Below are 26,649 nucleotides of genomic sequence, written 5' to 3'. Positions count from 1 at the left end.
AATCTGGCAATTATGTGTCTTGGAGTTGCTCTTCTCGAGGAGTATCTTTGTGGCGTTCTCTGTATTTCCTGGATTTGAATGTTGGCCTGCCCTACTAGGTTGGGGAAGTTCTCCTGGATGATATCCTGAAGAGTGTTTTCCAACTTGGTTCCATTTTCCCCCTCACTTTCAGGCACCCCAATCAGACGTAGATTTGGTCTTTTTACATAATCCCATACTTCTTGCAGGCTTTGTTCATTTCTTTTTCTTCTTTTTTCTTTTGGTTTCTCTTCTCGCTTCATTTCATTCATTTGATCTTCAATCGCTGATACTCTTTCTTCCAGTTGATCGAGTCGGTTACTGAAGCTTGTGCATTTGTCACGTATTTCTCGTGTCATGGTTTTCATCTCTTTCATTTCGTTTATGACCTTCTCTGCATTAATTACTCTAGCCGTCAATTCTTCCACTTTTTTTCAAGATTTTTAGTTTCTTTGCGCTGGGTACGTATTTCCTCCTTTAGCTCTGAGAAATTTGATGGACTGAAGCCTTCTTCTCTCATCTCGTCAAAGTCATTCTCCGTCCAGCTTTGATCCGTTGCTGGCGATGAGCTGCGCTCCTTTGCCGGGGGAGATGCGCTCTTATTTTTTGAATTTCCAGCTTTTCTGCCCTGCTTTTTCCCCATCTTTGTGGTTTTATCTGCCTCTGGTCTTTGATGATGGTGATGTACTGATGGGGTTTTGGTGTAGGTGTCCTTCCTGTTTGATAGTTTTCCTTCTAACAGTCAGGACCCTCAGCTGTAGGTCTGTTGGAGATTGCTTGAGGTCCACTCCAGACCCTGTTTGCCTGGGTATCAGCAGCAGAGGCTGCAGAAGATAGAATATTTCTGAACAGCGAGTGTACCTGTCTGATTCTTGCTTTGGAAGCTTCCTCTCAGGGGTGTACTCCACCCTGTGAGGTGTGGGGTGTCAGACTGCCCCTAGTGGGGGATGTCTCCCAGTTAGGCTACTCAGGGGTCAGGGACCCACTTGAGCAGGGAGTCTGTCCCTTCTCAGATCTCAGCCTCCGTGTTGGGAGATCCACTGCTCTCTTCAAAGCTGTCAGACAGAGTCGTTTGCGTCTGCAGAGGTTTCTGCTGCTTTTTTGTTGTTGTTGTTGTTGTTGTTGTTGTTGTGTAGCTGTGCGCTGTCCCCAGAGGTGGAGTCTCAGTTGAAAATGCAGAAATCACCGGTCTTCTGTGTCGCTCGCGCTGGGAGTTGGAGACTGGAGCTGTTCCTATTCGGCCATCTTGCTCCGCCCCCCAAAATTATATATATTTAATGTCTACAGTGTTGTGTCTGGATGTACATATACATTGCAGAATGATTACCACAATCAAGCTAATTAACATATTCATCACTTCACACAGTTACCTTGTGTGTGTGTGAAGGGTTGAGAATATTTAATATCAACGTTCTTAGAAAAGTGAGCTGAGATTTTCATTATGTTAAGCGAAATAAGCCATACACAGAAAGACAGACAATGCATGATCTCATTTATATGTGGAATCTTAAAAAAGTCAAACTCAGAAATAGAGAATAGAGTGGTGATTACCAGAAGTCTGGGGGTGATGAGGTGGGAGTGGGGATAATGGGGAGATGTTGGTCAAAGGGTACAAGTTATAAAATAGAAAAGACCTGGAGACCTAATGTACAGCATGGTGACTATAGTTAATAATAATGTATTGTATACTTGAAGTTGTTAATACCTATATCTTTAGTATTCAGAATTTGAAAAAAATACAATTATTTAAAATTTCCAAAATGCATTACTCTAGATTGAAGTAGATTCTAGGTTAGAGGTTCCGTTTTATGTTTCTTTCTAGATAGGGTAATGTCCACCAAATGGTTAATATCCATAGATACAGCAACCAGTGTGTTTTACAGTTCTGAGTAGGCTTCTTCATCTGTTTTAAGGCATTGGAAAAACTCACTAAAGGAATATTAGAAAAACTCATTGTAAGAGTATTTCTGTCTAACAATTCACATAAACACAAAGGAAAAACCACTATCTATAATATCATTTGGTTTTATTTTTAGAATAGGTAATATATTTACATGGTTCAAAAATCAAAATATATCAAAGGGTACCCAGTGGAAAGTGTCAGTTTTACTCTTGATCCAAGCCACCCAGTTCCTTTCCACTCAGTTAACCCACTAGTTTTGGTTTCTTATGTATCCTTCCACAGATATTTTATGTGTTTATAAAGAAATATAAATATATATTCAGATTTTTCCTTTTTTGTGTAAATGGTAGCATACTGTCCACATTGCTCTGCATCTTGGTTTTTTTTTTTTTCCTTAAGTGTATATCTTAGATAACAAGGAATTGTAGAATTTGCTAGGCACAATAATGGCATTATAGTTAGGTAAGCCAAATATCTGTACTCTCTCGAGGCACACACAAAAGTTTGTTGGGGTGAAATTGCGTAATGTAATGAATTTACTTGAAAATACTTAAGCTAAGCTAAGCAAAGCAAAGGTAGATGTAATGGATTTACTTGAAAATACTTAAACTAAGTGAAGCAAAGATAGATGGATAGATGAAATGAGAGGTAAAACTGCTGAATCAGGGTGAGATGAAAGGCATATCAGATGATGGGGGTCAATTTACCATTCTGTCCTTTTGAATATGTCTAACATTTTCCTACAAAAACTTTGTTATAAAAAGAGGTTATCTTGGAGATCTTTTTCTGTCAGTACATAGAACAGAATACCACTGTATCATACTCCAGTGTATAAATGTAATATGATTTATTAACCTGCCCATATTTATGGATGTTTAGGTTATATTCAATCTTTTTTTAATAACAAACAGTGCTGCAATTAATTACCATCCCCACATAGGTCAACATTATTTGTTTTTGAGTATATCTTCAGGATAAATTCCTGAAAGGAAATACTGGGTCAGAGATAAATGAATTTGCAATGTGATAAATATTGCTAAATTGCCCTCCGTAGATAACAGTTCCATCAACAATGTGTGAGAAGACATGTTTTCTCACAGTTTTGTCAACAAAATATATTAAATTTGTGATTTTTTTGCCGATATGATAGGTGTGCAGTGTCACTGTGATAGTTTTAATTTGCGTTTCTTCTATTGAGGAAGTTGAGCATGTTTTCATTTTTGTCAACTTGTCTCCATTAATTAGCACATTTTCAATATCCTTATAGGTTAATATTTCTAATCCCGGAAAATGGAAAGTAAGTTGAGTTTGTCATGAACTAAAAACTGTTGAGTGATATAAAGTTGTAGCATATCCCATGTCCATGGCAGAGGTTTCTTTTTATCATAGTAATTTTCCCCATCTGCAACCAGAGCCTAGGTGAACTTCCCAGTCCTCAACACAGGACTCCATATCTGTCCTCAGTCCATTAGAGTTGCCAGGTAGGACTGAAATCTATTTGATATCTTTATCTACCCATTACTTCTTCTCACAAACAATAGAAGTTACCTAAACACACATGCTAAGACATGATCCCCTCAGCCTTTGGAGCAGTGCGGTGGGCTCTGGGGCAGTCTCATCTGTCTACCCCCATGTGTCTTATGAATATTAAATTTTTCTCTATGGGCAGTCAGACGCTGTGGCTCATGCCTGTAATCCCAGCACTTTGGGAGGCCAAGGTGGGAAAATTACTTGAGGTCAGGAGTTTGAGACTAGCCTGGCCAACATGGTGAAACTCTGTCTCCACGAAAAATACAAAAATTAGCCAGGCATGGTGGTGGGTGCCTTTAGTCCCAGCTACTCAGGAGGCTGAGGCAGTGGAATTGCTTGGACCAGGGAGGCGGAGGTTACAGTGAGCTGAGATCGCACCACTGCACTCCAGCCTGGGTAACAGAGCGAGACTCCATCTCAAAAAAAAAAATTATCTATGTGTGGCAAAGTGGAAAAGATTGGGAAACTGGTATAGTTGCCTCTCAGGTTGTGTGAATTAAGTCAATGGCCAGAGATGCTCCACCACTTATTAAATCCAAGATTAGTGGAGAAATATTCACATTAATTTCCACCTTCTGGGAGAAAGAAACACGTTAAGAAAATTAATTTTTTCTGGGCATGATGGCTCACACACTTTGGGAGGCTGAGGTGGGCAGATCACTTGAGCTCAGGAGTTCAAGACCAGTTGGGGCAACATGGCAAAACCCTGTTATCTACCAAAAAAAAAAAAAAAAAATTAGCAGGGCATCTTGATGCGCCCCTGTAGTCCCTGCTACTCGGGAGACTGAGGTTGGAGGGTTGCTTGAGCCAGGGAGGTCAAGGCTGCAGTGAGCTAAGATGGTACCGTGGCACTCCAGCCTGGGTGACAGAGCCAGACCTTGTCTCAAAAAAAAAAAAAAAAAATGTAATTTGAAAATTAATTTCTTTGCCCAATCAAAAAAGTTTCTCAGTAGTGCTTTATTTTGTTTTTGTTTTCTCTTAGGGTGCAAACTAACAACGAGAACTTACTGGTAGATAGACTAAATCCAAGGGGCAGAGACGTGCTGAAAGAAGCTCTGAAGTAAATGTAGACAGTAGTCATTAAATACACGAAATTTCCTGTCTTTGTAGATGGTTAGTCTCTTGAAGTTTTAGTTGTATTAATGATATTAATAACTTGCATTTCCATAGTATACTTGTACTGTACAGAGATCTCCCACATATATTATCTCATTTGATGTGAATAATAGACTTATTAGATAGTGGAGAGCTGTTATTATTCACATTTTAGTGATGAGGAGGTTCATACTGGGAGAGGTTAACCATCTCGGCTGAGGTTACAAACTTAATAGCATCTACTATTGAAAGCAGTCATCAGCAGTAATGGCCATTTTCAGGCTCCAGTGAGATTGAGTTTGAATCAATAATCAAAAGCTTATGCATTTTCAAAGCAAATGTATATCCACATTTTCTTAAATTATCATTTTATGATTGAAATAGCAGTTCAAATTATAGCTGTTTTTGATTGAAATTAACTCTTCCAGCAATTATTTTGACTAATGTTTTGACTCCTTAGCCATATTAACCAAAGTAATTATTTTTATTCTATACATGAATTAATCCAAATGTAAAATACTGATTATCAAGTGTCTTCATATTTTAAGCTATTAAAAATATATTTAAATCATATTTATACTATTTGTTTCTTTTCCTAAAGAGTAATTAACATGGAAAAAGATAAACACAGTCATTTCTACAACCAAAAAAGTGACTTCAGAATTGAGCATAGTATGCTAGAAGAATTGGAAAATAAATTAATTAACAGCAGGAAAACAGAAAGTAAGTTGAGTTTCTGATGAACTAAAAACTGTTAAGCGATATAAAGTTGTAGTTTTACCCTGTGCTTTGTCTTTGTGCATTGACTGTGTTGTGTTCTCTATAGAGTCAGTTCTGTATTAACTGTGTTATATTCTCTATATTTTATTTGGTAAAATTTGTCTTTTAGGGACATGTGTTTATTCTTTCACGTCACTATTTAGTCATACTAATTGGATTGTTTTCTGTTGTATATTTCTTCAAATTTAACAAGAAAAAGAGGATTTGGGGGATATTTTTGGTTGACAAACCAGCAAATGCCATTATAATTTTTTAAAAGCAGAGTGATTTCTGGGCTGTCTGATGATAGCTCATTACCCTGGCATTGTTGACTGAGCCCTGGATTCAGTAAGCATCAACAGATTCAAAGCTATAATTAGTAGTTGTATGAAGTGATCAAGTCAAATAATTGCATAAACCTGAGTTTCCTTGTCTACATTCTAAAACTTGTACCTCAGGAGAGCCGTACTGTGCATCTGATGAGATAATATATAAAAACGCACCTTATAGATAGATTGTACATGACTATGTTCTTTTGTTTGTTATGAATATTAATCATTGTCAATAGTGTACTAAATGTTACCTTTAAAGAATTCTGAGAATACTTGTTTCATTGTAGTGTTAGATTCTGTATGTTGTAAAATCTTTATAATAAAAAAGCTGCTTAGCATTTCTTAAAGGAAAAATAATGGTTATCAAATAACTAAGCTTTATAAAATATTAAGACACTGTGAAGAGATGAGACTGCTCATGATACTCCCTTATCATCAATTAAAATAAATTCCTAGTGATTTTTTTCTTTCAGAATATAAGGTTACACCATTTTTTAAAAGAAAATATTACACTACTTAAAAAAGTTATCCTTTGTCAAGCAGTGGCAGGAGTAATTTTCCTTCTTTTATTGGAATGACAGCAGGACCTAATATAAACACCAGATTTCTAGTTATCTCTTCTCTTTGATACATTGAAAAACCTAGACACCCCTGATTCAATATTTCTTTATTTCCCTCAGTTATTTTGTAGACAACAGGGAGGCTGATTTTTCTATGTCTCAGTAATGCCAATAAGTAAAATTTTGTGCAAATTTTAGTTCACTTGATTTTCCCTTTATTATGGCAACTTGATTTGTACCAATCTATTTCCCTTTGTTCTACAGTTTTGCTCTTATTTAGTAACACTTTATGTTTTTCCTGTCTAGGAGAGTAAAGAATGCTTGTCTTAGTGTGAAGGTAGAGAAGTTTTCCCTTCATATATTACAGCTAAGCAGTAGAAATACCTATTCCTTACCTCAAATATCATGCCACAATTTTAGCCTGCATTTATGTCATACTGTACTTAAATGATTTGTCTATATATCCAAATGAATAAATAAAATAAAAAGATTATCAGCCCTGTAGTGATATTTTGGTAGCTGATCAAACTAAAGCTAAAATAAAACAATAAAAAACACTTTCCTAAGTACTAGAGAAGTTTCTTGACCTAAAGTTCAACAGTAAGACCCTACAAAGCAAATTACAAAAAGTTTCTGCCTTTATGGAATTCTTGAATTTTAATGAAAAACACGGAACAAGCCAAAGTTGTCATATACATATTAAGAGGTTTATTTTGGATATTCACACTGACTGCAAACCTATACGTAAACTTTTTCTTAAAAAATAATTACTTTTAAGGACTTTTGTACAGAGCCTTTGATGCTTCTTGCCCATTTGTGGAAAAGTTGCAAAAACAAAAAAGAGGAGGGTGCATAAACTACCCTAAGATGATAAAATAATAATATTACTATTACAGGAATGTGAATGTTTTAACATTAGCCTAGTAATTTAGTAAATATTAAAGTAAGATTAATGCTTCAGAAAAGAAAATATGAAAGAAGAATCCTTCATGCTGATAAAGATGATTTGGCAACATCGTTGAGACTCTCACTTACTTTTTAGGCTTTATTGTGGGCCTAATATTTTACTCCAGGCTGGTCCTTTGGTTGAGCTTGGCAACCTGTGGCACAGTATACCACTGAATGATACCCGAGGCACCTCCTCAGGGCCATGACAGTGATATCAATGAATATCACCTGCCCCTTTCCTAGAGGATTTGGTTGGATGAAATTAATTCTCAATGGGAAATTTCTCAGTATTCACAGAATTAGATAGTTTTAATATTCCCACAATACAGTTAACATGAAATTCTATTTCCATAAATTATAACAAATTAAAAAGAAACGAAACACTATTAAAGAACAAAACAATGCTGAAACTGCTAACATTTACATCTAAAATAATGTCCAATAACTCAATCTGCACAGAGGGACAGAAAAAGACATTTCCTTAGCACAGGTTATAGTAAGACTTAACCCATTATGCTTTTCAATATTGGAAGATATTGAAAAATGCTTTATTTACAGCAAAGGTACTTAAAGTATTAATGTTTTGACATAAATAACTATCTTTTGTTCTTTATTTAATTGCTCTAGGCTTTTACTAACAGTGATCAGTCTTACATGTAGAATCCTGAATTATAACCACATTTGTCACAGAATTATTTTCAAGGGCATACTTCTTCCTTATAGGAGCAAAAATCCAGCAACAATTGGCCAAAATACATAACAATGTAAAGAAACTGCAGCATCAGTTAAAAGATGTGAAGCCTACACCTGATTGTAAGTGAATTTAAATATAATCTTTCTTACGTGTTAGTATTTTCTATTTGGCATTAATGGAGCTCTACTTTATTGGTTAGGACTTAATAAATTTATTAATGGAGCTAAACTCTATCAGTTAGGCTTTAGTAAGTTTGCAGTGGAGAACTATAATTGGGCATTTCTGTGTGTATCCGTTAAAGTATTATCAAATCCTTACAAATTATAAGGTAGGCAGAACACATACTAGTGTCATTTACAGGACTGGGAAATCTGTGTTATAGAAAGGTTTAAAAACAGCTAATTAAGGAGAAAAAAGATTGATTTCCTTAATCCTATCCAGTGTTTTCCCTTCATTTGCTTTTTGAAATAATTATCTTTGAGAGGCGTTTCTAATGCATAAGGAAAGGTTAAACAGATTTACGACAAATGCTAGTGTTTAGAAAAAAATCCCACAAATTATATTCCTACCTCCTTGCTTAATGTAACATTCATTCCTGAGAATCAAAGCAATAAATTAAAGGGCTCAGGGTGTATGGACTTAGGAATCAGACAGGTGTTGTGTCAAACCCTTGATCTTTCATTTGTTAGCTATGTAATTTTAGGCAAGTTACTTGATATCTCTGAGATTTCATTTCCTCAGCTCTAAAATGGAGATAATTATGATATGAGTGTATAGGGAAAAAATCTGTAATCAGAAAAAATTGCAATCATAAAAATTCACTTTTGAGCACAGCTTTCTTATGCCTTAGGCTAAGAAATGTTTTAAAATTAGGGGAACACTCCACTTTTTCTTCCTAATATTTAACTTTTAGCCATATGGGAAAATGACACAAAATAATTCTCTGTGTTTCTTTTACAGTTGTTGAGAAGCTCAGAGAAATGATGGAAGAAATTGAAAATGCAATTAACACTTTTAAAGAAGAGCAGAGGTTGATGTATGTTTTAAACTCGTTTTAATATAAAATTATTGACTTTTTTTTAAATAACTGGCCCCACTAGGTTTTTGTATATAATGCATTCTGTTATTACGTATTTGAGTCTTACACAAAAGCTATATAATATCTTTTTTGTTTTTGGGTTTAGGTGGCTTTTCATATTTAAAGTGAAATTTTATTCATATTTAGTTACTATAAAATTCCCAAATAAGAATTTGAAAGATTGTTTTTAATCTCTGAGGAGACCCTTTTAAGGCTTAGATTTATAAATGTTAATAATGTTAAGTGGAGAAGATGATATAAAGAGTCAGGTATCTTAAATTTGATGGAAAATGAAGGGTTAATATGGATTGTCTTCTTATTCAAACTTTATTTTTAAAATTTTAGATATGAAGAGCTAATTAAAGAAGAGAAGACAACTAATAATGAGTTGAGTGCCATATCAAGAAAAATTGACACATGGGCTTTGGGTAATTCAGAAACAGAGAAAGCTTTCAGAGCAATCTCAAGCAAAGTTCCTGTAGACAAAGTAACACCAAGTACTCTTCCAGAAGAGGTACTAGATTTTGAAAAATTCCTTCAGCAAACAGGAGGGCGACAAGGTGGCTGGGATGATTATGATCACCAGAACTTTGTAAAGGTGAGAAACAAACATAAAGGGAAGCCAACATTTATGGAAGAAGTTCTAGAACACCTTCCTGGAAAAACACAAGATGAAGTTCAACAGCATGAGAAATGGTATCAAAAGTTTCTGGCTCTAGAAGAAAGAAAAAAAGAGGTAATAATTACAATAGCTATTATTCATTCTGTGTTTCTATGTCCTAGGCACTGTACTAAACACTTAACATGTCTCATTAACTTTACAGCAATCCCATGAAGTGTGTTTATAGTTCCCCTCCCCCCGCAATCTAATAGAAGATGAAACTGAGACATTAAAGTTAAGTAATTTTGGCCAGGCACAGTGACTTACACCTGTAATCCCAGCACTTTGGGAGGTTAAGGCGGATGGATCGCTTGAGCTCAGGAGATCGAGACCAGCCTGGGCAACATGGCAAAGCCCCGTCTCTACAAAAAATACAAAAAAATTAGCTGGGCATGGTGGGACCTGTGGTCCCAGCTACTTGGGAAGTGGAGGTGGGAGGATTGCTTGAGCCTAGGAGGTTGAGGCTACAGTGAGCTGTGATTGTACCATTGCACTCTAGCCTGAGCGAGACCTAGTCTCAAGAAAAAATAAAAATGAGAAAAGAAAGTTATTTTACCCATTTAATAGAATGACATTTGCACTTCCTCATAGCCAAATATGTCTCCCTCACAAATAACACAATGGGACAAAAAGCCTCTGATTATGGGTCCAATCCTTTGTATCCACTTCTCAGAAATGTGAGCAATCCAGATCCACTGAGACTTTTGAAAAAAGTCATCTTACCAGCAAAGGCCACATTGTTTTTATGGAAATATCAAGAGGCAGTAGAAAAAATGCTTTGACTATTAAACATTTCTTTGAGATTTTTAAACTTCAACCATATTGTTTATTTTAAAGACTCAAAATGTTAGCTACCCCAGAAAATAAAACAACATGTGATTGTGGCAGATACCTAAAAATGTCCATTTTTACAAAACTATTACTCTGGCTTTGCATTAGATCAATATTTCTTAACCTTGATACTATTGACATTTGGAGCTAGATAATTCTTTGTTGTGGGGGCCTGTTCTGTGCATTATAGGATGGCATCCCTGGTTTCCAGTGAGTAGATGCTTATAATATCTCCTTAACTGTGATTACCAAAAATGTCTCTAGCCAGATATCCACTGGAGGGGAGAAATAGCCCCTAGTTGAGAACCACAGTAAATCAGAGTCTTTTTTTTTTTTTTTTTTTTTTTTGTAGAGTTCAGTGGTGATGAAGTTTGACTTACCTGGTTTAATAAAAAAGTTGTGTTTATTCCATAGATGGCATACCTAAGGAGTATTAAAGAAATAATTGAGTCCATGTTTAGTCTAAAGTTTTAGAGGGAGTAGCTGCATTTTTGTTGTTCTTGTCATTCCCTTCCCTCCCTCCAGCAATAAATTGAATGTAGGGAAATTGACTTTTCAGGTTTTAAGAAAAATGTTTGAAACATAAGTCATTTGGGCTTTTTTCCCCAGGATACTGAAAACATGGGATTCTCAAAGTGGTCCCTAGTCCAGCAAAATCAGCATCACCTGGGACCTTATTAGAACTTAGCAGGCTCCAACTCCAGACCTGATTAGAACTGTGAGGGTAGGGCCCAGAAATCTATGCTTTACCAAGTCCTCTAGTTTATTCTGCTAATGAAAACCACCTCTTTAGGAAACAGAAACAGACACACTGCTTCTTGTGATAAAAGTAAACCCCTCGGATTCTAGCTTATTCTCCTTGTTCCCATCTGCTCTATTTCCTGGTATTTGATGACTGATATGTCATCAGTTTGATAGGATATGAGCAAGATGTAGGGGTGAGATAGAAGGGTTTTTGAAAGTGGAGGTGCCATTTACTGAAGTAGGGCATGTTGGAGGAAGAAAGGGAAGTTTGGAGGAAAATATCAGGAGTTCAGTTTTAAATCTAGGGAGTTTTAAGATGTTGAGTAGGAAATTTACCATTTTTATCTCCCACTTCCTTTAATATATCATGTGTTGTTAATAAGTGAAGATATTATACTGACATTTTCAGACATGCGCTGAACTTTCTGGCCTGAATGCCCTTGCTTATCTTGTTCTCACTTTCTGGAACCTCCATTCTTTCTTTCCCCCTCCAATCCCAGCTTATCAAAATTGGCCCAGATCAGATGTTGCCTCCTCCTTGCCCACCCAAACATAAGTAGCTTCCCTCAGGATTTCACTAACACTTACACCTTTTATATGATGTGTCATGGTATGCCCATGTTGAATTTCATCTAGAACAGTGCTGCTCAGACTTGGTCCATGGACTAAATATGGATTTGCAAACTGTTACTGGTTTACAGTGGGATAAAATGGTTGCACCAGAATTAACTATGCAGTGAACACTGTTTAGTTCAGTTGGCTTTTTTTTCCCATAGAAAATTTTCACATTGGAAGAAGCAGTGCATTGATTTGCCTTTTGACACAAATTCCTGATATTTTTGCAGACTGGTATTTTGAGTAGCACTGTACTAGATGGCATTTGGTGTAGCTTTAATATTGTTTCATTGTTCCTATCACATTGCCTTGTATATAGTATATATACATACCATAAGGATTTATTGAGTAGAATGAATGATACATCATAAGGAAAGATGAGGAAATAGTTTCTTGACTTGGAATATGCCCTAAATGGCATGGAGAAGCCTGCTAGAATTTGAAATAATTTTTACATACCCATATGTAAAGACAGCTCTGTAGCTATTGTGCTGTTTTTTTTATTTATTTATTTATACATACCTAGGAAGCACCATGTGCCAGATGCTAACTCATTTAATCTTCGTAACAACACTGTGCAAGAAATACTACCTACCACTTTTTATAGATGAGCAAAATGAGGACAGAGAAGTTTAGTGGCTCATCCAACGCGACACCTAGTAAATGGCAAAGCCAGGATTTGGTCCCAAATAGTCTGGCTTCAGCACTCATGTTCTTAACCACCTTACTCTTAATTCTTCTTCTGATATTTGACCAGATAAAGATCACTTAGAAAGTATTCTAAGCCTAGAAAGAGAATTTGGAAGCAGAAATGAGATGATTAGAGGAAAGGGATGTTGCCCATGAAAATAAAAGAAGCAAGTAGGCCCGGCGCAGTGGCTCACACCTGTAATCCCAGCACTTTGGGAGGCCAAGGTGGGTGAATCATCTGAGGTCAGGAGTTCAAGACCAGCCTGGCCAACATGATGAAACACCATCTGTACTAAAAATACAACAAAATTAGCCAAACATGGTGGCTGGGGCCTATAATCCTGCCTTCTTGGGAGGCTGAGACGGGAGAATCTCTTGAACCTGGGAGGCAGAGGTTGCAGTGAGCTGAGATTGTGCGACTGCACTCTAGCCCGCGCAACAAGAGCGAAACTCCGTCTCAAAAAAAAAAAAAAGGTAAAGAGGAGAAGGATAGTTCATGAGTTGTTGTCCTTGTGAACCTGGTGACTAAGAGAGAAAGAGGAAGGCCAAAAGGATAACCCATTATTCACAGTTTTAAGAGACAGTAATTTTTAAAAAACAGAAGTAGAAAAAAATTGCATTGGTTAAAAACAAAACAAAGCTGAAAAACCTAAGCATCCAGCATCCCACAATCAATATTTTTTCTAGAAAGATGGAATTGATGTATTTGAAAATACTTTTGGCTGTTAAAAAACTTTTTTCTTTTGCTTTCTTTTTTTAAAAAAATCATTTAGTCGATTCAGAGTTGGAAAACTAAAAAGCAGCAAAAAAGGGAGGAAATTTTCAAGTTAAACGAAAAGGCAAACAACACACCTATGCTTTTTCATAATAAACAAGAAGATAATCAAAAGCAAAAAGAAGAACAAAGAAAGAAACAGAAATTGGCAGTTGAAGCTTGGAAGAAACAGAAAAGTATAGAAATGTCAATGAAATATGCTTCCCACTTAAAAGAAGAAGAAGAGAAAGAGAAAAAACGTCAGAAAGAACGCCAGCGCCAGTTTAAGTTAAAATTACTACTAGAAAGTTATACCCAGCAGAAGAAAGAACAGGAAGAATTTTTGAGGCTTGAAAAGGAGATAAGGGAAAAGGCAGAAAAGGCAGAAAAAAGGAAAACTGCTGCTGATGAAATTTCCAGATTTCAAGAAAGAGTGAGTAAATCTATTTCCTGAATAATTTTTAAATGCTACACATGGAGGTATTACTTCCAAATTCAGTTCAGCAAAAATTGAGTACTTGTGTATTGAACCTGTATATAGCATTAGTATACCAAAATGAGTAAGCCGTGCTCCCTAATTTCTAGTAGGTTATAGTCTAGTGGGAAAGATATGTGGAAGTAGGAGATTCCAGCATAATGTGTTAAAGAGTGTGGTGATTGAGGTATGGACAGAGTACTTAGGAGGGAGTATAGGGAGGGACACTACCACAGCTATGAGTGGCAGAGAAAAGGTAATACTTAGGTTGACTCTTGAAGGGAAGGAAAGATGAGATCCTTCCTAGTAGAAGCAACAGCATGAATAGCAGCTTGAAGGAGTGAAACAGTATGGTTTATGATGGAGACTATTAACACTTCAATATTCTTAAGGCATTAGGCAGGAGAGGGGAACCAACAGATGATGAGACTAGAAAGGTAGCCATAGGCAAGGCTGAGTGATTTGTCTTCTTTGCCAAATTGCCCGGCTTTACCATATTGATGACTTGCTTATTTGTTCATTTACCCACCATAATGTAGGCTAGATGAGGGCATTAGTGGTGTGTTTGCGTTAGTGGTGTTTTTTTGAGCATCCCTGTACCCTAGAGTTAGGTGCATTGTAGATACTTGTCTACTTAAAGGAATCGAGATTATTGCTGGGTGGTCAAATTAAAGGTGATTTTAAACAAACATATACAAGAAAAATGCTAATAAAGACACACTGGCAGAATTCATTCCAAAAAGTATTAAGACAAGGAAGGGAACTTTAAAATGAAAAAGCATGCAAATGAGATATAACTTATGAATTGTTATGTGCATCAAAATATATAGCAGCAACATTTGTAAAGCAAAAACTAAGGGAGGTATAAAGAAAAATAACAGACAAAAATACAGACAAAGCACATTAATACTGAAAATTTTAGTTGATTTCTTTTAGCTCATATATAAAAATCTTCCTAAGTAACAAAAGTTCCCATTCCTTCTCATACACCCCCAAAATAAGCAGGACACGTAATAAAAGAAAAAATAAAACCCACAAAACAGAAAATATAAAATAATAAGAGAGATCTGAAATCAGACATACTTGTATTGATGAATGAAAATGGGCTTAACTCACTTATTAAAAGAGAGTTTTAAGTTGAACCTTAAAGTAAAACAAGAGATGCCTAAAATAAAGTAATACAGAAAGGATGCGCATGTGTTAACGTTTATATTCAGAGAAAATAAAGCTCTTAGCCTTTGTTGGAAAGAGTTAATAATGAAGGAATATTGATAGGTAAGGTAATTTAATTTTACTTGTGAACAACTAAATTTTGAACAAATTCTAGTTCAAATGATATCTTAATGCTATGGGTTTTTTTTTTTTTTAAGGATTTACATAAACTTGAATTGAAAATTCTAGATAGACAGGCAAAGGAAGATGAAAAGGCACAAAAACAAAGAAGACTGGCAAAATTAAAAGAAAAGGTACTCTGCACTGAGATTATTTGTATTGTTATTACCCTATTTCCTTGATTTGTAAGGATACTGACATCAAATCTATTTCCTTTATAGCTCATCTTATTTCTATAACATCTACTTTAAATTTCATACTTATTTACATAGTAGCAAGCATAACTTGGTACAATTTAAGAAACCACTATTTGAATTCTGTCATTTTACCTTATGAGCACCGTTTTCTTTCACTCTGAATTGTTGTTCCCCCTACTTGTCGTTCAAAAAATTTTTTCTATATGAACCTCTATTTGAGATAATGGCAGCTATGAGCATTGCCTTAATCTCTTGTAGTACTCAGAGCTGAAGATGTTGGTGACCCTCATCGATAAAACAGAAGACTTATTGGTAGTTACTTATCCTAAATTTGTTGTCTGGCTATATCACTAGCATACTTAGCTGCATTACATTTCTCTCATAATAGAAATAGAAAAATAAGAATAGAATAAAATAATAGAACTAAAAGAAATAAACTAACAGTTTATGAAGAGATTGATGTAGTCTAAATTTTCCTTTAGCTATATGAGCCCAATGAGAAGTTCACTGAGGTTATTAATGGTTTTATTAGCCAATATTAACTATGTCTTTTAAAACTGCACTAAGCCTTTTACTTACTTACTAGTACAAACTGAGTTTGTATAATTAACTGGTACTATTTTACTTCTGATTACAGGTTGAAAACAATGTTAGTAGAGATCCCTCTAGGCTTTACAAACCCACGAAAGGTTGGGAAGAACGAACCAAAAAGATAGGACCAACAGGCTCTGGGCCACTTCTACATATCCCACATAGGTAAGAAAGAGAATTGGTGTTCATTTATTAATTTAATTGCTGCATGTTTATATTTTATGCACTTACTGTGTGTAAATTATATTTTTCATATATATATGAAAATATATATATAATGTATAAGTATATATAATATATAAATGTTTTTACCTAAATCTTTTTATATAAATATATAACATATATTTATATATATGTGTATATATTATATAAATATATAACATATATTTATATATGTGTGTATATATTATATAAATATATAACATATATTTATATATGTGTATGTATAATATATATAAATATACATATTTTTTCATATATATAAAAAAATATATATACATTTGCCTTTCAGGTCACTTTTATTTAAAAATAAACAGTAGATAAAAGTAAAAGTAGGTCGAGTGCAGTGGCTCATGCCTGTAATCCCAGCACTTTGAGAGGCCAAGGAGGGCGGATCACGAGGTCAGGAGTTTGAGACCAGCCTGGCCAACATAGTGAAACCCCATCTCTACTAAAAATACAAAAAAAATTAGCCGGTCATGGTGGTGTGCACCTGGAGTTCCAGCTACTCAGGAGGCTGAGGCAGGAGAATCACTTGAACTTGGGAGGCAGAGGTTATGGTGAGCCGACATTGTGCTACCTGGGTAACAGAGTGAGGCTCCATCTCAAAAAAATAAATAAATAAATAAATAAAGTACAAGTAGTACCCAATGCCCTATTAGATATTACATTCATGTTAGTAGATGCCATTTTCTGCCTTTTTCACATTAATATTTATTTTTATAAGAAAAGTAGTAGTATTGAAAAAGAATGAATGAAAGATTGATAGATTAATAAGTAGATTAACTGATTGGTTTGTCAGTCAATCAGTTTGAGAGCTAGAGCAAGAAATAAAACCTTAATGAGGGTTGTAAACCTACATGCCCATATGAACCAGACAAACAACATGCAGGGTAGGTTATATATATATTTTAAAGTTAGCATTTAATCAGATAGGGTTTTTTTCTTTTTAATTTCCTATATATTTACAATCGCTTTTCTCTTTCTCTCCGTAGGGCTATTCCAACCTGGAGACAAGGAATACAGAGAAGAGTATGAGATAATGAAATTGCTACTCAGTTGATAAGAATGTTAACATACTAAGTTACACCAGGGAGAAAGTGACTAACCATGTTCTTTAAATATAAATAGCCTAGTCAGATTGATTATTGTGCTATATTGTGAATTGAGAGGTATTAAGTTTCATGAGGCTTTGTCATTAGTATTCCTGCTTCTACCACGAAGGTATTTAATATATGTGTTGGCCTATTATTGATGTAAAAGTTATTTAAATAAGTTAATGTTACAAACATTATTTAATTTAAATACTCAAAACATTTCAAAGAGATTTTGTTTTTGTCATAGCATAGCAAAATAAATTGGAACAATCATACAATGACATTTTTTAAACCAAAATTTTGTAACTTTTGTAACTTGGAGTTAAGTTAGCTTGAGTAACAAAAAGGTAAAGTGGTTTTTGTTTAGAGTTATGAAATGTTAGTACTTTTTCTATGTTTAACAAATTGGCAGTTTGTCAGTTATGACATTTTTGTGTAATAAATATTTTGTATTTGTTTGAAGCATGCTTTGTTTTGTATAGAGAATATTTATTTTAAAAATATGTCTCTCATATACCCTATTAATTGTATTATTGATATAATCTTTTTGGTTTCCTTCAGCAATCCCAAATTTTCCTTCAGCCCTTCTGGATTGCACATATTTATAAAATCTTCGTGTCTTTCACATCTTCCTGGCTAATGCAGTTTTCTTTTCTGCTTCTGTTTGCCTCAAAATAGGAAAATTCTTTGTTCTGAAATATCATCTGAAATAAGCCAGCTTTAGAATACTGTGATTTCTCTTGATAGCACTTAAAATGTTTTAGGTGGGGCATGGTGGCTCATGCCTGTAATCCCAGCACTTTCAGAGGTCAAGGTAGGAGAATTGAGGCCTGGAGTTTGACACTAGCCTGGGCAACACAGGGAGACCCTGTCTCTATGAAAAAAAAATTTAATTAACTGGGTATGGTGACACACACCTGTAGTCCCAGCTACTTGGGAGGATAAGGTAGGAGGATCACTTGAACTCAGGAATTCCAGGTTGCAGTGAGCTACTATGGCACCATTGCACTCCAGCCTGGGTGAGAGAGTGAGACCCTGTCTCTAAAATGAATGAAGGAATGAATGAATAAGATCTTTTAAAGCTGTTAGATTAACATATTTGGTCAAAAGAGTTAGTTCTTAAATTTCTAAACTTTTATACATGAAAACACAATGTAATTGAATACAGTTCAACTTTTTATATTATAAAATATTCCTTTCTAACTTTAATTTGTTCTCACAGGAAAGATACTATATACATAAAAACATAGGAAATTTATTCCTTACAATTTTTGTCTTAGATAATCTTTATCTTTCATTGTTAATGTGATGAATTTAGGTTAAATGACTCAGAAATGTACTGAGTAGTGATCAAAATCTTTTCTTATTTTATAGTTAATATTCAAAGTAGATGGCTTCCAAATTTTAGAAACTGAATTCTGATTTGTACAGTTATTGGGGCAGAATGAGAAAATTGACCTTAAAGATCCTTAAACAGGAGTGCTGGTTTTGTTACTTGTTTTCCAAAACTTTTTTGTAATCATTTGAAGTCATTTAGAGATAAAATATAGAGGCTGGGCGCAGTGGCTCAGGCTGGTAATCCCAGCACTTTGGAAGGCCAAGATGGGCGTATCACGTGAGGTCAGGAATTCAAGACCAGCCTGGCCAACATGGTAAAACACCATCTCTACTGAAAATACAAAAATTAACCTGGTGTGGTAGTTCACGCCTGTACTCCCAGCTACTTGAGAGGCTGAGGCAGGAGAATCGCCTGGACCTGGAAGGCGGAGGTTGCAGTCAGCTGAGATTGCGCCACTGTACTCCATCCTGGGCAACAGAGTGAGACTCCATCTCCAAAAATAAATACATAAATAAAATATAGAGCAAGACAAGGGAATTTAAAAGCAGAACTGAGAAGCTACAAGATACAAAAAACGTTTCTTACGTATTGCTTTTTTACGTGTTGCTTTTTGTTGCACGGAAATGCAGCTTTCAAATTCCTGTATCTAAGGTAAGCATTTTGCATGATGTGATTCTTATGGCTTTGTTTTTTGATTTTTTTTCTAAATAAAGAAAAGTATGGAAGTTCCTCCGAAGAAATCAGTTTTTCTAGCTGAATCTGAAATAAATGATGAATTTATTATATAGATCCTTTACATAAAAGATGTAAGATAAACACAAATATCTTCAGTTACAGAGTTCATAGAAGTTATAGGTTCATAAACTAGATGTCAAATAAACATTTCTTTTACTGGTTTAAAAAGTACATTAGCTTCTTCTCCGAGAAAACACCAAATCGCGGATGACGCCAGTGCAGCAGGGGGCCTGGGATAGGGAACTGGGGTCGCAGCTGGCCCTGGGATGGGGAACTGGGATCACGGCCATCGAGTGGGTCAGGGCCAGCCACGGAGTTCCCGGAGGCAAGGCCAAGGCCAAGGAGTAGATGCTTGTCATCAAGCTGGGCCGCCTGGTCAAGGACATGAAGATTAAGTCCCTGGAGGCGATCTGTCTCTTCTCCCTACCCATCAAGGAGTCTGTGATCATTGACTTTTTCCTGGGGCCTCTCTCAAGGATGAAGTTTTGAAGACATGCCAGTGCAAAAGCAGACCCGCACCGGCCAATGCACCAGGTTTAAGGTGTTTGTTGCCATCTGGCACAATGGCCACACTGATCTGCGTGTTAAGCTCCAAGGAGGTGGCCACTGCCATCCACGGGACCATCATCCTGGCCAAGCTCTCCGTTGTGCCCATGTGCAGAGGCTACTGGGGGAACAAGATTGGCAAGCCCCACACCATCCCTTGCAAGGTGACAGGCTGCAACGGCTCTGTGCTGGCCTAGGTCATCCCTGCACCCAGGGGCACTGGCATCATTGGCCCCCATGGCCAAGAAGCTGCTGCTGATGGCTGGTATGGATGACTGCTACACCTCAGTCAAGGGCTGCACTGCCATCCTGCGCAACTTCGCCATGGTCATTTTTGATGCCATCTCTAAGGCCTACAGCAGGCTGACCCCGACCTCTGGAAGGAGACTGTATTCACCAAATCTCCCTATCAGGAATTCACTGACCACCTCCTCAAGACCCACACCAGAGTCTCTGTGCAGAGGACCCAGGCTCCAGTGGTGGCTACAACATAGGGTTGTACAAGAAAAATAAAGTGAAGTAAGCCTGGAAAAAAAAAAAGTACATTAATAAGAAATATAGAAAAAACACTAAAGAAGAAATGTTATAAAGTACTCATAATTCCAGGGTAACTTTTACAAAAAACATACCTACATATTTTTAAATTGTTACAGTCATATAGTACATATTAATTACTATGCCATAATTGCATTACACATTTTCATACATTTCTACGTAATTCAGACATCATCATGTAGTGGCTAAATAATATTCAATTATATAGATGTTCTATCATTCCCATTCTGTTATGCATATGCCAAAAATCTTACATGGCTAAAATCACTCATGGAAACCTTTTACCAACCCAGGAGGCATTCTATATTATCTCTCAATGAGTCCCACATCGCAAATTTTTCCTCCAGATTTGGATCAGATTGCTAGTCCTTGAACTGAGAATCAGATGAAATATTTGGCTTCCCTAACTTAAGGGCCATGTTTATTAGAATTAATTTTCTGAGAATGTATAGAGTGTCCATAGCTGATTCCAGTAAGTTAAACGTGTATAAGACTCCACATTGAAAATCTTCAGGTATTTGGGGGTATGTGTGCTAAGTGAGAGATCTTAATTGTAATAACAGTGAAAACTCCAGACTGGGCATACCTGATGCGCAAGGACTGGGAGCTCCGTATTTGTAGGAAAGTACCGAGGACAACCTAGTATCCATCTCTGGCTGTTTGTTAATGCAGTATTTTGTAAAGACATGCAGGAATACCTGTGAATAGGTAGTTAATAGTACCAAAAATTACTCAGAGCACTTTGGATTGTTGAATAAGTGTAAGATTATCCCAGCCCACAGAGTATAAGAATTACGTTTTCTAAGAAAGCTAACAAAACTATACCCAAAATTTTATTAGTTAAGTTGATTACAGGTAACCTAGTTTAGTTCTATTATTGGGTGGATCCCCCCACCCCGCTACCCAGGAATGCCTCATGAACATTTAAAGGGCATAGTATAATGGCTAAAACAACTTAAATCCCTATGGGGGGGGGGGCACTAGAAGCACGTTTAATTTTTTTAGAATGCAGGTAATTGGAGAAGATGTTGGGCTTATTTTGCTGTTGCAGATTGATGCACCATTGATTCTTGATAACACGTTGACTCAAGGAAAGTAAAATCTAGGATTTGTAAAAGCATGACGCAAGCAGTCACACATAGATATGAATATGCATGTTGTATATGTTTGGGGGCATTATATACAGATTTTTAAGTGATTTCTGGTATCCAGAAAGGATTAGGATTAGGAAAGTCTCTGAACTTTCGTAGTGTCAATAAACATTTATCTCCACTGTTTTGTTTTTGCTTTTTGTTTCGTTTCCCTAACCGTTCAACTTAAAACTGGCCCTCCAAAAATGAATCTGTTAGCAAGTTTATAGTGATCCATCCCCGTTTTCAGATATACCATCCTCAGGTTCTACAGAGCCAGCATTGTCTCAAAGCGAACTTGATGCTTTTGACCTTGGGCTTCCCAAGATAAATATTCTGACGGAGGGATATGTGGACTGGATTTTCACAAGCCTGCGAGGTGTTTACAAGCCTCGAGGGCTTTGGGTAGAAATGGCTGGGTCATTCTCTAGCTAAGGAGATATCGGAGAGAGGAAGTGCTGCACAAGCCCCAGATGATAGCGGTTTCAAATACTGGCTTAGTCTGCGGCGAGCGCAGGTCCCCTCACCCGGCACCTCCGGGTCAGCCCAGGAGGGTTCTTTCATTCCGCGCGCCAACTGATTCCGGGTCGCGGCGGACGTCGCTTCCGGAGCAGCATGGCGGCCACTGAGGACGAGAGGCTAGCAGGGAGCGGTGAGGGGGAGCGGCTGGATTTCTTGCGGGATCGGCACGTGCGATTTTTCCAGCGCTGCCTCCAGGTTTTGCCGGAGCGCTATTCTTCGCTCGAGACAAGCAGGTAACTGGTGGCACAGTCAGCCAGGCTGGCACAAGGCCCGGGCCCCAGCGGAAAGGCGCGGCGGAGTTGGACCGCAAACTGGGCGCCCGAAGGGGACTGCGCCGCCGCCCACCTGGCACTGACTGGTTTCAAGCGGGCTTGAGGTTACTCTCACTCCCCCGCCGTACGGTGGGAAGGTCTGGAAGGCTGTACATCCAGGGCTGTAGAATCTCCAGTTTCCGCCGTTTTCACTTCTCATTATTTTCTGGCAACTCTGAGCTGCTTTTTTACTCCTTCCCATAGTCTGTCGCTTTGCCTCATTACTTCCGAATGTGAAAGGAAAAGGACAAAGTTTGTCGTCGTATTTTTAGATGAATACTCCTATGCATCTCTGTCCTCTGTAAAGTCATTAACTCTTAATAGAGTGTCTGTATGGTGTTTTATATGTAGGAGCGGCAGAGAACCTCTAAGGTCTTAGAAACTTCATGGGAACTATAAATCTAATGGTAGGCGAAAGAGGTGCGGTGTTGCGTGAAGCAGCCTGTTCAAAGTATTGCAATAGCTGAAGAGTGTGATGCAGCAGAGGCTAAGCGACTTCATTTACAGTAGAAGCCGGGGATGAGAAGAAAGGAGAAGGCGATCTTTGCTCCGCAATGCTGTGTTTTGAAGTGAGGCTCAAAAGCTGCTTGAGACTGGATGGGAGGAAAGAGCAGATTGTTTTTGCTGTGTTCTCTCCCCACGTTTTCTAAATTCTGAGTTACTGGTGTATTTTGAACACTATATGACTGGATCAGTTTGGGGAGCTTTGCAGATTACTTCTGCACACTTGGTCAAGAACTATATTATGGTAGGTGCTAGAGTACAGCTGAACAAGACAAGCATTTGTATAGATTTCTGTGCTATATGTTAGTGTAGGGTTCATAAGAGTATATAGACAGGCATGTACATAATCCAGATTTCTTTAGAGAGGCCTTCCTTAAACACTCTTCCCAAAGGGACCACTTCCAAGACCACCTTAAACATTATGTATTTATTGGTTTATTTGTTTAATATCTTTCTATTACACTGGATTATAAACTTCACAAAGGTAACATTTTTGTCTATCTTGTTTACCTCTATACTTAGGACTGGGCTGCCCTGTCCAATCTGGTGGCCACTAGCCACATTTGGCTATTTCGATTTGAATTAATTAAATAAAATTAAAAATTAAGTTATTCTGTTTGCAGTAGCCACCACCCTTCAAGTGCTCAGTTGCCATATTGGCCAGTGGCAGTTGTTTCTATTTCAACATTTGCAACATCTTAGTTTACACTAGGTCCTTAAATAGTACCTGGTATATGAGAAGCACTAAGAAATATTTGTTGAATAATGTGACCTGAGCCCTGAAGGATGAACAGATTCTTACAAAAGAGTGAAACGTGTGTATACCTTCCTTCTCCCATAGTTGTTGGTAGATTAGCAGAGCCCATACCTTCACTGAAAGATTCAGATTTCCATACCGAAAGATTATGATTGTAGTGATATGAGATGTTTTAAAATGTTGATAAATCATTTATATCTTAATGGGGATTAATTTTATGTGATTCAAAGCGTTTGTATAAAAAGTCTTCCATCCTGTTTTTGTTATTGATACATAATATGCGTATTTATCATATACATACACTGTTTGGATACATGCAGTGTATAAGTCTTGTGAGCTGATTAAATTGTGATTGTTAAACAGTTGAACTTTGCTTGCAGCTATCACTGTAAGTCTGTGATTGCATTTTCAAAGTGCGAATGTGTTTGGCCTGTTCTATAAAATTCCAGCTTGGACAAATCCATATAGAATAAATGTACTTTGGCATTAAACTGTGTAATTCCGTTCACAGCATAAGTAAAACAGCACAAATTTCTGACTTATTTAACTTCGGTATAAGCATAGGGTCGACACCAAGTGTTACATATTAGGTAACAGATATATAACACCTTAGTGCATTGGTTAAGCAATATTATATCTTTTTTGTCTAATGTTCGTCACATGAATAGAATTTTTACGTCATTTTGGTTTTCTTATAGCCCACATAACTGCATTTAAGATAACTGCATATATCGGTTTCTGTAGTGTTTTTTAAGTTTTTCTCTTCCCTAACTCACAGACTTTATTTTCTTTAGCACTAAGTTCTTTTGTGGTGCATGTGATTCATAACTGACTTTAAAATGCTTGTGAAGAAACTCCAGCCTTTTCAGCAAAGGTGACTGGTCACAAAGTTTCTGCTGATTTTTAAGACAAAACAATACATTGGGCAAGCCACAAGTCTTACTTACCTAGTTAATTTCCACAGTCATTCATAGAGTGCCTCCCCGTGTGTCTAGGTACAGGGATACAGTGTTAAACCAATGATTCAAGTGTTCCTCTGTTCATTTGTTTTTACCAATAGGTATGAAAAAGCTGACTTTTGAGAAGGCTAATATTAGACTGGATATTTAGACACTTATTTTCTGATTCACCATTTCGGCAAAATTACTCTTATTTTCCTGTTTCTTTTAGCCTGACCAACAGGAATAATTTTTACTTTTCTAGTGACGATAACTTTATGAAAATAAAAAGTGTATTGTCTGTTGTTTCATCAGAGATTTTTCTTTTATATTGACTTCTTAAAATCATAGTTACTAGTTTAGAACTCAAGTGAATATTATATCTTGCATTGGGAGCTTTATCAATCACCAGGTTTCTTTTATAAGTAGTTTAGGGAGTTTAGTGTGGTTTATGAGTTATTGTTGCCATATGTATTTGGGTAATAGGAATTAGAGTAGTCCTTTTTATTAAGGAACAAATTAGTGACAATTTTCTGTTATTTTTACAGTCAGCTGTTCTAGAAGAAGGGTTTAAGCAGTTACCTTTTATTTCACAAGGCATTTACAATCTAGCTAGTCTTCATATTCTCATGTCCCTCTATTTTCCCCTATGTATCCTGTGTTATAACCGCTCTGCTGCCTCCCATTCTGCAACTACTTTGTTCTTTCATTTCCTCGCTTTTTTTTTTTTTTTTTTTTGAGACAGAGTCTCACTCTGTCGCCAGGCTGGAGTGCAGTGGTGCCGTCTCTCCTTACTGCAACCTCCGCCTCCTGGGACAAGTGATTCTCCTGCCTGATCAGCCTCCCAAGTAGCTGGGACTACAGGTGTGTGCCACCACACTCAGCTAATTTTTTGTATTTTGAGTGGAGACGGGGTTTCACCATGTTGGCCAGGATGGTCTGGGTCTCTTGACCTTGTGATCCACCCACCGCAGTCTCCCAAAGTGCTGGGATTACAGGCATGAGCCACTGCGCCCGTTGTCTTAAATATATCACAGTCTAGCAGTACATCTTTGAAAGTGTAGTGGTCGGAGGCTCTAAGTAATGACTTGTATGTACTTATAAAAATGCACATACCTGGGCCCCTTCCCAGACCTTCACTGGATTCTGTATGGGCCTTGGGAGTCTGCATTATAACAAGCATCTCAGGTGGTTCTAATGCAGGCTAAAGTTAGAGACTGTTTGCCTTATAGTAGAAACAAATACGCAGTTATTACAGCAGTGATTCCCAACTGTAATGGGCATGTGAATCACTTGGGGATCTTGTTAAAATGCAGATTCTGATTGCATAAGCCTGCGTCATTGTATTTTTAGATGAATACTCCTGTGCATCCCTGTCCTCTGTAAAGTTATTGACTTTTAATGGAGTGTCTGTATGGTGTTTTATGTGTAGGAGCAGCAGAGAACCTCTAAGGTCTTAGAAATTTACTTTATGGGAACTATAAATCTAATGGTAGGCAAAAGAGGTGCAGTGTTGCATGAAGCAGTCTGTTAAAGTATATTGCAGTAGCTGAGGAGTGTGATGCTGAGTGTGAGCTGAAGATGCTGCATTTCTGACAAGTGCCCAGATGATTCTGATATGGCTAATCCCCTGACTACACAAAATGATTGTGATATTCTGAGGGCATTCTGAAAGTACCTAAGTAGCTCAGCCTGAAGAGAGACAGAGACTAGAGAAGGCTTCTTGGAAGAAGTAACCGCAAAGCTAAATCTTAAAGAATGTGTTCCAGTGTTTTGTTGTTGTTGCAAATGGACAATAAGAAGAATAAAGCTGGAGAAGTGAGTGTTGAGCAGAAAACTTCACTTAGTTCTCTAGTAGTGGTTCAAAATGTAAAGGGATGTGATAGGAATGTAATCTAAAGAGGTAGGCATGCATCAGATCATGGAAAACTTTGTGTGCTTATCTAGAAACATGAGTTGGATATCATGTAAGTGACAGGAATAGTCGTTTGTATAGCCATATATCACATGGTACAGGACCAGAACCAAGGAGACCGATGAGGCCACTGATGTGGTAGTCCAGGAGAGAGATGCTGAGGCAGTGAAGTAGGGCTAGAGAAGAGGGGATGAAGAAGAAGGAGGAGTCCCAGGATTCTTGAATTGAAACTACCATCTGGTCTGGAGAATAAAAGGCAAAAGGAGCCAGTTGA

At 37.0% G+C, this 26,649-nt stretch overlaps 2 protein-coding genes and 1 pseudogene across 4 annotated transcripts in view; all 3 read left to right on the top strand.

The window, feature by feature from the left end:
* Nucleotides 1-17,752, top strand: part of CCDC112 (coiled-coil domain containing 112) — a 33,853-nt gene extending 16,101 nt beyond the window's left edge. For both annotated transcript variants that reach the window (XM_025388017.1, XM_025388018.1), the window contains exons 3-10: nt 5,148-5,269; nt 7,869-7,958; nt 8,800-8,875; nt 9,263-9,653; nt 13,232-13,645; nt 15,058-15,153; nt 15,854-15,972; nt 17,022-17,752. In XM_025388017.1, the coding sequence (XP_025243802.1) occupies nt 5,148-5,269; nt 7,869-7,958; nt 8,800-8,875; nt 9,263-9,653; nt 13,232-13,645; nt 15,058-15,153; nt 15,854-15,972; nt 17,022-17,064 (1,351 nt within the window). In that variant the 3' untranslated portion in view covers nt 17,065-17,752. The remainder of the gene's footprint in view (nt 1-5,147; nt 5,270-7,868; nt 7,959-8,799; nt 8,876-9,262; nt 9,654-13,231; nt 13,646-15,057; nt 15,154-15,853; nt 15,973-17,021) is intronic.
* A 1,652-nt stretch (nt 17,753-19,404) lies between these two features.
* Nucleotides 19,405-20,237, top strand: LOC112627056 (annotated as a pseudogene).
* A 1,776-nt stretch (nt 20,238-22,013) lies between these two features.
* Nucleotides 22,014-26,649, top strand: part of PGGT1B (protein geranylgeranyltransferase type I subunit beta) — a 52,991-nt gene continuing 48,355 nt past the window's right edge. For both annotated transcript variants that reach the window (XM_025389355.1, XM_025389354.1), the window contains exon 1: nt 22,014-22,183. In XM_025389355.1, the coding sequence (XP_025245140.1) occupies nt 22,044-22,183 (140 nt within the window). In that variant the 5' untranslated portion in view covers nt 22,014-22,043. The remainder of the gene's footprint in view (nt 22,184-26,649) is intronic.

This window comes from Theropithecus gelada, chromosome 6 (assembly GCF_003255815.1).
Source record: "Theropithecus gelada isolate Dixy chromosome 6, Tgel_1.0, whole genome shotgun sequence".
Lineage (NCBI taxonomy): Eukaryota > Metazoa > Chordata > Mammalia > Primates > Cercopithecidae > Theropithecus > Theropithecus gelada.
The sequence above is the reverse complement of the archived record's forward strand: the minus strand, read 5'-3'. Positions and strand labels throughout refer to the sequence as shown.